This window comes from Hermetia illucens, chromosome 4, assembly GCF_905115235.1.
Source record: "Hermetia illucens chromosome 4, iHerIll2.2.curated.20191125, whole genome shotgun sequence".
In the NCBI taxonomy this organism is placed as follows: domain Eukaryota; kingdom Metazoa; phylum Arthropoda; class Insecta; order Diptera; family Stratiomyidae; genus Hermetia; species Hermetia illucens.
This window is the reverse complement of record NC_051852.1, coordinates 96,255,344-96,268,582: the sequence shown is the minus strand read 5'-3', so window position 1 is coordinate 96,268,582 and position 13,239 is coordinate 96,255,344. Positions and strand designations below refer to the sequence as shown.

At 38.8% G+C, this 13,239-nt stretch overlaps 1 protein-coding gene across 11 annotated transcripts in view; it reads right to left on the bottom strand.

Moving 5' to 3' along the window:
• Positions 1 to 5,375: 5,375 nt before the first annotated feature.
• LOC119655677 (protein 4.1 homolog) overlaps positions 5,376 to 13,239 on the bottom strand; it is a 127,348-nt gene continuing 119,484 nt past the window's right edge. For 10 of the 11 annotated variants that reach the window (XM_038061668.1, XM_038061667.1, XM_038061670.1 and 7 more), the window contains 4 exons: positions 13,122 to 13,199; positions 12,817 to 12,957; positions 7,252 to 7,362; positions 5,376 to 7,181 (listed from right to left, as the gene is read on the bottom strand). In XM_038061668.1, the coding sequence (XP_037917596.1) occupies positions 7,116 to 7,181; positions 7,252 to 7,362; positions 12,817 to 12,957; positions 13,122 to 13,199 (396 nt within the window). In that variant the 3' untranslated portion in view covers positions 5,376 to 7,115. The remainder of the gene's footprint in view (positions 7,182 to 7,251; positions 7,363 to 12,816; positions 12,958 to 13,121; positions 13,200 to 13,239) is intronic. The other variant, XM_038061672.1, reaches the window with a different exon arrangement.

The following is a 13,239-nucleotide window of genomic DNA, read 5'->3' as shown; positions in this document are numbered from 1 at the left end:
CGAAGAATGAATGGAAGAAACTACTTGATAGTCATCGAGAGTCACTCAAAAGGATGAAAGTTGATACAAATGGTCAGGTTGCTTCTCCGCCAAAAAGTAATGGGAAATATGCAGAGTTATTTTTAAACGCGAAAAATTGTAAGACAACTGATAATTTATCAATTAACAATCAAAATACTTTGCTGGGTACCTCAACCGAAAGCCAAAGTATTTTCCAAATACATTAACTGAAAATACTGAGATTTTAGAAGCAACTCAACATTATGGAAGCGCTCAAAATGATGACAGTAACTTCTCTTCAGACGGTGCAAAATAAAAGAAAACTTGCCGACGACTCATGATTACGCAACGTACTTAAGGGGTTAGTCAGTTGTTACCAATGAAAAAGCGAGAGCTAATATACTATCCATTGGACACTTGGAAGCACCTAGCATGGATGGCATATATCCAGTGATGATAAAGGAGGGCATTGAACATTTAAAGCAGCTTCTAAAAAAATTTTTCGAGGATGTCATACTCTAGGCTATGTGCCTACCTCTTGGCAGAAGGTTAAAGTAGTCTTCTTACCTAAATCTGGGGAAGATCACTATTCAAATCCAAAGAACTTCAGACAACTCAGCTTAACATCATTTTCGCTGAAGTGAATGAAGATACTAATTGAGCGTCACATTGATGAGAAGGCCCTAAGGTCGCACCCACTAAATAAAAATCAACATGTTCATCAGCGTGGAAAGTCCTATGAGTCCACTCTTCATTCTTTGGTTCAAAGATAGAGGACGCATCTCTGAAAAGCAAGTACGCGATTTGGGTGTTCGTGGTCATTGAAGGGTCGTTGAGATGAGAGATGAAGAGTGCAACCCTTCAACTCTCCGAAAAAATAAAATATCTGAGGGTTATTCTAGACAAGCTTCTTTAGAACAAAAATGTACAGGTAAAGATGAAACGAGCTCCCGCAACTCATAGGCTGTGTAGCCGCTCCTTTGCCTCGACATGGAGACTTAGGTCTAGAGTAATAATGTTGATATACGTTGCTATCATGGTGGCTTAAGGTGGAGCAAGAGAATTTGTCAGAGTATTAGCGGTACCATGAGTACGACATTCGGCGCAGCTCTAAATGCCTTACCCAATTTGCAGCCCTTGGATTTATTTATTCGGAGAATTGCAATGAGACCAGCTCATCGACTAATTCGATTGGATCTATGGAGAAACAACGGACGTGGGAAGCACAAAGCATTGAAAGATTTATTGGGAAAACTGACTCCAATTTTCACAATGCCTTCTGATTCTCGGATCCCCATACATCTGTTTATTAGAAGATATTTTTATTATATTGAAATGATTTTGAAACACAGAGCAGGGTTCTGCAGTAAGAGTTTACCGCTCAAATAAAAACGAGAAGTGGGCTATTACCTTGGCACTATATGCAACGATCTTTCAGGCTGAAGTGTATGCAATCCTAAAGGCGGCATTTGGGTGATGCGGTTGAAGGGCAGGCACGTAGCAATCTGTAGCGATAGTGAAGCTGCATTGAGGACCTTGAGCTTTCCTTTGATCTCGGACTCCGAATGCTTTAGAAAAAGAGGGTTTAATTTCCCCCATGCCCGGATCGGAACCAGCAATTATAGTATCAGTAGCATTGGCTAATGCTGCTATCAAAAATCGAGAAAACGCTTCCCATAATGGCAGGTGGCGGAGCCTTAATGCTGCTAAACACACCCAACTTTTCCTGTCAGAACCAATCAAATATACTGCAAAGCTTATCCTGTCAAAAAGCAGGGCGACTTTATAGGATTATTATAGGCATTTTGACAGGCCATGGTCCACGAGCTGGGCATATATTCAGAATAGGATTTCTTCAAGATGATGTGCCCATCCTATAATGAGGAAGCGAAATCCACGGAACATTTTCTATGTGAGTGCCCCGCCTATAAACGCATCAGACATCAGACTTTTGTGCCGATGTACTCCAACTGCTGCGAATCAATATATTCCGTTAGACGAGTGAATCGGATAAAACGGACCACTAAGGTCTGAGTGCTCGGAGGCTTTGCCTCTCCCCCACCTCGTACACACACACACACATAAGGGTTAGTCCACTCTTAAAACACATAAGATTCTTTAATCTGGGGTAAAGATAGAACGACGAAAGATTTAAATTTAAAATCATCATTTATTACACTTTGAAGTTAAAGAAAGAAGAAAATGGCGACTGTACCAGCCCAGCCCTTCAGCAGTTTCTGATGAAAAAAAACATATCGGAGTACCGAACGCTAAACGCTTCGGGAATACAATTTTGGTGTTCATTTTGTTCGAGAAATTTCCTGTGTATATTTTGCCGTTCGTAAATATCTTCAATTCAAAATATTCCTTGATATATGTATTTCCAAACTCCAACTCCGCCGTTCATATGAGTTCACTTTATATGATGATGAAATACATAATTTTTTCTATAACTTCGATAATAATAGTTAGATTTTTTTCACACTTTCCAAAATTGTGCCTTATATTATTAGTTATAACTTTTTTTAAAAAATCTTGTAATATGCTATTATTATTATTTTTTTTTAAAAAAAAGGAAAATTGTTTCTGTGAATCAGTGAGGTATTTATATCCCATATGTGCATTTCAGTAGCAACTTGCTACCTGCAGCTGTGTGTTATGAAGCTAAAAACCAATACTTTGTTACGTTTATTTCTATACTTAATTCTTAATCCTAAAAGTTGTGTAATTATACTATGTTAAAAGTTTATCATGGAATTAATTTGAAGAGGGAATGCCCATTTCCTAGATCAATGTTTAGACGAGTTTCCTGCGTTTCTCTATCTATGAAGAAACTTTCGTAAGGGTCAAGCTTTGCTTGCTCGACCTCTTTTACTATTTCCACCTCGTCCATTACATGTCCTTCTTCTCTTATGTGTTTCTCCACGGATAATCTTATGTGTTACCTATTGGGGCATTTGCCTCCTTTAGGCGCTCTCTGACTCGGACATGAACCAGTCTACTTGTCTATTTATGTTTTAGTACAGTTATTGCACTTCATTCAGTATATCCTGCTCTTTTCTTTATGCTGCTTTTGGTCCTTCTCTGTAGTTAATTAGCACTTGAGTGTATATTCCTGGCTGGAGCCCACTACCTTGATTTTAGAAAAATTCGTCTGTATCTTATTGAAAAAGTACTTGGAGTAGGTGATACCTATCCTATATCCTTTGCTTTTAATCTTTTCTTGTTCGTCCAGAGTTATGTAGTTACTTCTCGAGAATTTTGTCTGTTTCTTCTTAATCATTTGATGTATAATCCGAGGGTTAGCTCTGTTTTTTGTTGCGGTATCTGTCAAAGGGTAGTATAGGTCCCAGGGCGAAATGTGGATTGGTACCTACGATGGTGCATAAAATCTGGGAAGTACCTGCTAAACCAACACCAACAGCTCTACTACTAAACCCTATCTCCACCTCCACAAGGTGACCGCTGGGAGCTCTTTCTTAACGAGAAGCTGCAGACGCAGAAGGATGAAGACGAGTCTCCCATGCCTAAAAACGGGACAAATTGTACGAACTAGTCCTCCAGGTTGGACGTTGGGTAGGGCTGACAACTCTACACAAAAGAAGCCTCGGACTGGACTGATAACACAACGACGAACATGGCAACGTAAACGGAATAACGATTTGCGCATTTTCTCACGAAACGCGCGCTTCCTGTACAGAGAAGGAGCTACCTAGTAGCTAGCCGATATCCTGTCCCAATATAGGGCTGATGTAACAACGTTCTAAGAAATGCCAGGGACCGGTTTCCGGGAGAAGAGCCACTACACCATATATAGTATTATAGCGGCCATCCAGTAAATCGTGTGCTCGGAGTAGGTATCTTAGTCAGCCAACAAATCAAACCTACTGTTATCGGCTTTGAAAACGTAAGGGAACGGCTATGCGTTGTGCGCTTACGTGGAAAATTTAGAAATAGAAACCCTCTACAGAGAAGATTGCAGAGTCAGAGAAGGATACCTTCTATGAGGCAGTAGAACGAACCCTCGAAGCCTGCCCAAGATATGGTATCAAAATCATACTGGGGAATTTTTACAACCAATTAGGGACAAAGCCCACATTCAGGCGATACGTTGGCTCCCATAGCTCCTCCGAAGAATTATTGGCCCGGTGCAGAACCGAGATATCTGGAGTTCCTAATTAAGGCAGGCCTTGACCGGATACCGGTTGTTGCGCCGTTGATGATGATGATCTATTGTCCCCCCCCCCTCCCCCGCCCGCAATGCAATTGTCACCCCTCCTCAATCTGTGACCTTCCACTTCCGTTTTCCTATCACATTGCGTACGAGTATCAAGCCTGTCTGCCGACCAAATTGTTTGTTTGAAATAGTGTCCGGCCAGCGTACTCCGATGGTACGTATTGACGAAAACTTCAAGCTTTTGAATAACAGTGAAATTCACTTTGCATGTGCTACTCCCATATAGCAACACGAAAAGAATACAAGCATAGAACATTCTCAACTGGATCTTAGTGTTGAGGTAATTGCATTGCCAGATTTAAGACAAAACAACGAAAGCGGATCTAGCACTGTTAATGCAACGGACAACATCCAATTCGGTGCCACCGTCGGCAAAAACCACGCTTCGATGCTCTGTCCATTAATGCAGATGGAGAGTCCGATGACTCGTCAAATTGAGAACCTTGTTTTTGTTGGTGTTTGACGAAACCATTAGTCGTCTTTTTTGTATACTTGAATGCTATGCCCCAAACGAGGGGCCCGTGTATCATATAACGTGAGAGTAAGTTGCTCTCCATTTGGTCCGGTCCAATATCAAGTATATGTGGACTGAGGATCCCTCATATCCCAAACAAAAATCCAGCTTTGGCCTAGCTTAGGCTCAAACTATTGGCAGTTTAAACTTGGATATAATTTGCACCCTTGTCGTGTTTTTGCTATTCCTTCGGTCGCGCTGCTCCCAGGGCAGAGGTGAGGCAGCGTCTGATGAGTTCCCTCTACCCTGTATGAAACCGTTAGTCGTCTTTTTTTAACATAAATATTGTTTTCTTTACCTTACCTTTTTCCTGGAGTTACAGCGTTACGTTTACCGAGATTCAATGTGTTGTTATATCCAAGCTCTACGTTCTCTCTCTCTACTAACGTTCTTTTTCTCTGTGTAATGTATTCATTATCGGGACTTTCTTCACCAATCATATTCATGTCGAGCACGTCCATCAACTTGAGTGTTGTAACACTGACTGAGCTTTAACTTAGTTCTTAGTGTACATAAGACTTATTTCTAGTTTAGCTTAGCTGCCACCGGCTTTAAGCTCCATTATAATCTTCATTTTCCAATAAATTCAGTGGTGCACAAAACCATTAAAGAAAACACAATTCATTTCTCAAAAAATTTTAAAATCTTTATTTTTCCAAGGCAAAACATACGAAAAAGGAGAAATCACTAATCTTCTCCCCTCTATATATTTGTGTGTGTGTGTGTATATTGTGAAAATATATGTAAATAGAATTTCATTTTCTATTCTACTAAAAACGATGTTGCAAAACATAAAGTGGATTACATCGAATTCTCAGAAATATGAACAAAATGTAAAAAAAGAAGAAATAAAAAAAAATACAAAGCTTCTTAGTAACTATTTTTCCATTTTACGTAAACGTGATGTATAATAAATCCATCAATAATTTTATTTAGATTGCATTTCTCGTTCTTATTTGCGTGTGTAAATTTAAATGCACAGTTTACTTGATTTTCATTTTCGCGTTTTCAGTAATACATTCACATTATTATAAAACATTTTATCATTGAATTTCCTATATATATATTCTTTTGTTCTTTCGCAAATATATACTCATAAAATAGTTTTTTTAGTTTGTAATTTTTCCTTGTTTAAAATATTTCTATATATTAAGCAATTTACTTATACTTAACTGAAAATAAAAAAAAACTACACAAAAGTTTGTATAACTCTGAAATTACTACCAAATAACAGTAAAACTTATTACATATTAGTAAAAAAATAATATTCATCGTGATTGAAATCCAACAAAAAAGATTACATAAATAAGAAAACAACAAAAAATGGAATGTTAGATAAATTAAACATAAAATATAGTAAGTTGCTTTAGAAGCTTTTCAGTGTAATTCATCTGTGATTACGAATCAAATTGAAACAAACTCAAAATCGAGAAGGAAAGCTGAAAAAAGGTTTCCGGAAAATTTCCACTAAAGTGCTCACGTACGAATACATGTGTACGCATTTATTTTTGTTTTGCTGCAAATTTATAGCTACAGAAGGAGATTCAGAGAATGTTTGTATTAATTGTATAATTTCCTTTCTAGGATTGGATTTGTTGATTGTAACGTGGAAGCTTTACATTGAATTTGAGTTGATATAGATTCAGTCAACGAGAAGCTATTTGAATATTATCATAAACGACGTTAATGAATGTCTTATTTGTACATATTGTAGGTAAATTCCACATTTAATTTGTAAACGATAAAAAAGCTAAACTGTTACTTTTGGAAAATCTTTTTCTTGTATATAAAAATGTAATATTTCCCTAATGTATAATCTGTATATTTATTGAAATGCGAAGAGAGCTAAATTTTTCTTGTGTAGAATTTCATTATGCAGGAGCTACATGCATTTAGTCCAAGTCTATGAAATTAAACTCGTTTTGAACACATTCATTTAACATTTAATTTTCAAAAGAAATAAACTCATCTACTGTTGTATGGATCGCATCGAAACTGCAATGAACAACTGCATCTGCACCATCGATGCATTTCCTTTGAATGCATTACAATCAGCTTTCGGACGAAAACAGCCAGACAGGACATGTCTTTTACTGCTTGCTACTGCAATACTTGCAACGATTCGAAAGCATTACCAACGGCTGTAGGTATACATTTAACACTGAACATTGTATTCTGAACTTTCATTTGTAAAATACAATAATTTTTTTCTCAATATAGCACTTAAATAGGCTGCTTTACTGCAGTGTCACATAATTACAATTATATAACTTGCTTTATAAATAAATTTGAAACATTTTGTTCTTAACGACATTTTGGTCCTGAGTCCTCCTTCAAATTGTTAAATGAAAAAAGCGATTTGATTTACTGTGTTTGTTGTTGGATTTCAATTTTTTCGACTGTCATATCTGGGTTCATCGCTGTGGCCTCCTGTCAAAGGAAACAGAGAATTGGTTATATTAGTAAAGTCAGTGGCACAGTTCAAACTTGCGACACAAACCTGTATTGCTTCAGCCAAAGCTTTGTCATGATCAATTGGGTCTCCATCTGATTGAATTGTTATTTTTTGTTCCACTCTCGTTTCAACAATACCATCTCGCTCAGTTTTGTACTGCAACATAATACGAAAAAACAATGAAAATACCTGAATCCTTTGACTGTTTCCATTGAAATTAATAAAGATACAAATCATTTAATCCCCACTAGAGCCAATTTCCTTGTTAAGTATTAGGCACATTTCACATCTAAAAATAACAAACTCACTGTTTCCGACGAACAAGTCAACGAAGTTTCTAAGTTTTATAAAAACAGTTCCTTAGTTTAATATAGTTCTTTTTTAAAAATAAAAATATTAAAAAGGAAAGGTTTCCAATTTAACTATAGAATTTTCAAAAAAGCAAGCAATGGCGGCTTTACGGTTTCTTACCAGGGTAGAGGCAAATCGTCAGACGCTGCCTCACCTCTGCCCTGGGAGCAGCGTGACCTTAGCGGCTCGCAGATGTTGAGTGCTCCTTTATATAATTCGTAGAACACGACATGCCTACAATAATATATAAAGGAGCACTCAACATATGCGAGCCGCTACGGTCACGCTGCTCCCAGGGCAGAGGTGAGGCAGCGTCTGACGATTTGCCTCAGCCCTGGTAAGAAACCGTAAAGCCGCCATCGCTTGCTTTTTTGAAAAGTTTGGGTACAAGCCCTAAGCGAGGGGTCCGTGAACCAGGAAAGAGGGAGTAAGTTGTTCCCCAGTTGCTCCAGTCCAGCATTAAGTTGATGCGGACTTAGGACCCCATCATTCTCAAAACGAATATAGAATTTTATTTATGTTGAGGTAGCAAACAAGTGTTTCGGACACAACATGTGTCCATCTTCAGTGCTTCTTTTGTAATGATTTGTTTTACTTAACTAACCCCCCCCCCCCTCAAATTAGACCAATTAACATGATAACTAGTATTTAATTAATTAATTTGTCTGAAACTTGTAATATCCCCTTAATTACTTAACCTAATTACCTGGAATAAACTTGAAGAGCAATTGCCCATATGAGTGTCCAACAACCTAGCGTTACTTAGCTTAAGTTTTTCTAGACTTTCGGCGGCGTCTAGTTTGTGGACTCCGAGTATACCCGTCAAACACTGCACCTCAACCAAGGAAAAGAGGGAGAATCGCCAATATACAAAACTAGCGTCTATATGTATGAGTCAAAACTATTTCACCTTCCGGAATGAATACTACAAATCCACCGCAGGCACGGCAATGGGCAACCCACTTTCCCTTCTACTAAGCGAAATGTTTATGGCAGGTCTAGAGGAACTAATGGAACAACATGGGATAATACCTACTTTTTGGGTTAGATATGTTGATGATGTAATAGCCATCGTGAACAAATCGCTGTTGAATGGATTGCTAGAAAAAATCAACCAGCTCCATAAAAATATTATATTCACTATGGAGACTGAACAAATGGGCGAAATACCATTCCTGGACATCAAAATCATTAGAAACGGGGTAGACCTCGAGTTCGATATATTCAGAAAGCCCACAAACACCCAACGAGTCGTTCCTAGCAGCTCCTTCCATTCATACCAGCACAAATGCGCGGTCTTCCATAGTACATAGAATGCTGAACATCCCCCTAACCAGATCGAGATATATCAAAACACTGGTTTATATAAAAGACACCGCGAAAAAACGGTTATAGCACCGACATTATAGACGCCATAATAAGGAAGAAACAGGCTATCAAAAATAGGAAAGAATTGACGTCATTGCCAAGCACCAATGGTAAGACAACAGTGAGATCGAGCATTGCATACACCTCGTTGTGGTCTAGGATCAGTAATGCGCTTAAGGGATTTAAAATAGAGGCTGTCCCAACAAATAGACATGCACAACTTAAAACGCGACTTAAGAGCGTGAAGAGAGCGGGATCTATAAAATCATTTTAAATTTTAAAGCTTTATTTAACATACTTAGAATTATCCGATTTAAGTCAAAGATGCGCCGTTTTGTTCGCAAACTTGTTGTCATTTAGAAGGCAACTCTATTATCCCCCTGTGGTAAACCCCCCCCCCCCCCCCCTCCTTATTTGCAAAAAACTCAGACAGCCAGTTTTCGCAGGCCTCTTTTGAGGCGAACTTAGTAGCACCAAGAGCGTTTTGCATGAACCAGAAGAGATGGTAATCACTTGGTGCCAGGTTCGGACTATACGGTCCGTGCGATAGGACATCCCATCCGAGCTCCCGTAGCTTCTGGCGGGTCATCAAAAATGTGTGAGGCCGAGCGTTATCCTGGTGGAACACAATACCATTCCTCCTCACATGCCGGTCTACTTGGATGATTTCGACGGATTTATCGGTTTCTACGACGATTGGCCTACCAGTACGGAGTGTATCTTCAACATCCACTACACTAGAACGAAATCGATCGAACCAACGCTGTGCGAATCGTTACAGTATCGGACCCATACTCTTCACAAATTTTTTTGGCCGCTTCCGTTGCATTTTTACCTCTCAGGTAGTAAAAATGTAAAATATGACGAATTTCTTGCTTGGTGGAGTCCATCTTTGACGCGCTATAACTTCAAACTGAAACGTACCATCATAAAACGGTCAAAGATACACCTGTAGCCAAGATTGTCGTCTTCAAATCGCCGTATAGTATGACCCGATGCGATAAATACAACACAAGATATGTTTAAGTGTCGCCATCTATTGACAAAATACGTCATTACTTTTTCGCCAACCTAATATATAGGGCCAACTAAGCGATTGGTAAAAAGACGATTCGAGGAACATACTAAAGAAGCGGAACTAGCGACTAAAATCCACTACGGCACGTGAAGTCTGCAGTCGCAAAACATATAGTAGACAGCGGCCATAGCATTTCATGGGACAACGTGGACATCATACAAAAAATACATAAAGTCCACAAAATAGATCTAGCCTAGAAATATTTAAACTAAGTAACGCTAGGTTGTTGAACACTCGTATGGGCAATTGTTCTTCAGGTTTATTTCAAGTAATTAGATTAAGTAATTAAGGGGGTATAGCAAGTTCTATAGTTAAATTGGAAACCTTTCCCTTTTAATATTTTTAAAGTCAACGAAGCCATCATCATCCGCGGCACATATTGTTTGTGATAATTACCTACTTTTTCGAACTAATTATCTTTGCAGACAAAGGAAACAATATTCTTTTTATGCCCCAAATGGTTGGGTTCAACTACCGAATACTACACTTATGTTTACAAACAAAAGTTAATCGAATTAACTTGTAGCATGGTAAAATCTCTTCATGCAGCAAGGCTGTCTGCGACCTACTACGATGAGAGATCCTCAAAACCGAGAGCCTGCATCCTGATGTCAATTTTTAGAGGCAACCATGCTGAGACAATTCCGCTGAAAGGACCTAGTTGCGGTCAGCTTACAATATAATGTTAATAGTAAGACGAGAAGCGTCGAAAGGTATAACAACCCAATTATTCTGTGTCGTCCGCCGACGCAAGAACTCAGGAATCTGGTCGCGTATAGGGAGTCAAGTGGTCTTGAACTCTTAATAGGTTGTGATGCGAAAGCTCTAAATATTTGTTGGAGAAGTAGCAAAATCAATCCTAGAGGAAATAAACTACTTGATTTCTCTTCACTAGTCCTCTTCAGTTGTTAACGTGACCTAACAATGTCTTCGCGATCATCAATAGATTAAAAAGTTGTCTCCAAGATGTGCGCAGCAATAAAGGAGCAGATTTGAAAGGGATCACCATCTAATAGCCGCTTACCTTCGATTTGATAGGGTTGAAGAGTTGTGACAATGACAATGGACGAAGTTGCCGATCGGACAGCAGATACACTGAGTAAACCGCAAGAGAATGTTGATGAGCATTGAAACGCCATTGAACATGCTTTTTTTCGGATGCTACGTAAGTCGTCGTCTACTTCCCGAAAGGACGACACAAGATCTGGTTGATTGCGGAATCGTCTATTAACGGAAGGGATTGAAGGTTCTACTGCCCGCTGCGAGTGATGGCTGGCGTGACGCGCTTGAGCTTCGGTGCAAAGTCCCGGGAAGTTCAATGTTTTGTGCGCCAAAAGGAAATTCACTATTGCGCGGATCAAGGAAGCTAAAAATTCCACAGATCGCAATAATTTTGGAATTTCGCATGGGGTTGCAAACCTTCCAACGATCCTGTTGAGGACGTTAACGTTCTCATCCCAAACGACGAGTAGCTGAAGTGGTAGGAAGAACACAGTTTTTAACCAAATCACATCGGATGATGCATCATGCAGACGGGTTAGTCATCTTAACATGCGGATACGGACCAAACAGAAGAAGAATCATATTCGCTATCAATGCACTCCATAGGAGTAAAGCTACAACTGCACCTGGAATTCCTGCAAATTAGTTACTTCCACTCGTAAGGAAATCCTGGGAATCGGAGACCTTCCCCCCTCCTCATCATGAGTGCGACAATTGGAGGGATATCTGCGTACTCCCTGCCGTCACAAAGGTAACAGATAAAGTAATAATGGGACGCATCAAAGAACACTCCGAAAGCTAGATCAACAAAAGCAGACTGGTTTCCGTTCCGGATCATTCTGCAATGACCATATCAACACCCTGTGAACAATTTTAGAACAGAGCGCGGAGTTAAGATCTTTCGAGAAGCACTCTAGCAGTGTGAACAAGGAGTGTGGTTGGCGTGCTCTACGTAATGCCAGAGAAGTTAATAGCAACATATGATGGCGCAGGATAGCTGACACGCATTTCAGTCGTCCGGGTACGATGGTACGTAAGAATGGTTGACGTCCTATACCGTACCAATCATATATATATACTACACTACTAGAATCAGTTGAAATTTCCAAGCGATTCAATTTTTTTCGAAGCGAAACTAACAAAAAAATTATGAAATTTGATAATTAATTAGCAAAAGTCCATTAAAAACTTAATTTTTAATATTTTCTGATAATCCTAGTTCTTTCCATAGCCCCAGGGTTCCAGATTAAAATGCCATTTGATTTTTGATTTCATAACATCCAATCAGCCGGAATCATGTACACATCCAATACACTTTTTTAAGATTCTATCGTTTTTTTGTCGTTGGAATCCCCAAAAGTGCTTTAAAATCCCCTTTAATGGAACGTCATTAATTTCACACGGAGCGATATATGCGGAAACGGAATTATCTTCAAAGCTCCAAAAAGATATAATAGGAGGGAAGCTGGTATTAAATAAATCTTTATAAAGGAATTGAGAAGCAAGTAAAAGTCTACAGGGAAAGATACTAGCCGCAAAGATAGTAACCGTAGCATGCAATAAAAAATAGGAAACTTTCATATGAGAATTTCGGCTAATCATACAAATAAACAGCTACATGAGAATAGATTGATAACACGAATGCGATAGTAGCAGCATATTGAGTCCTCTCTTCGCCTTAATAATAAAAACCTATCGAATTGCCCCCATATAATAACTTCTTTAATTGGACCCTTGAGGAATATTTTCCTCAGACACTAGAACTGTGGATAGTTTGATAGTTTATGAATTCTTGAATAGTAGTAACTCACCGTTATTGTTTCCACAGTCCTCGTTTTACTGCTCACTGTTTGAGATGATACTATTTCACCATGTGCTGAATATCCTGGAGTCTGTTCTCCGATAACAACACGTCGTTGCTCACCTTGAGGTTGCGCTGTCGTTGGTTTTGGCTAAAATTATTATTAATGGTTTTAGTCTAAAATCCCGCAAAGTTATCCCAATAGGACACACGAAAACACATATATTATTTTAAAAATAATGCAATTTCCACTATGCATACATACTAAGTTGGAACTGAATAAACTTAAAATAACAATTTACTAATAGTACAAACCTGATACTCAAACGGACCATCAATGGGAGTACCTGAATCGCCAGAGCTAGTGGATGATATACTATCTCTTCTTTGGAACTAAAATAACACAACAAACAAACAAACAGGCAATTGGCAA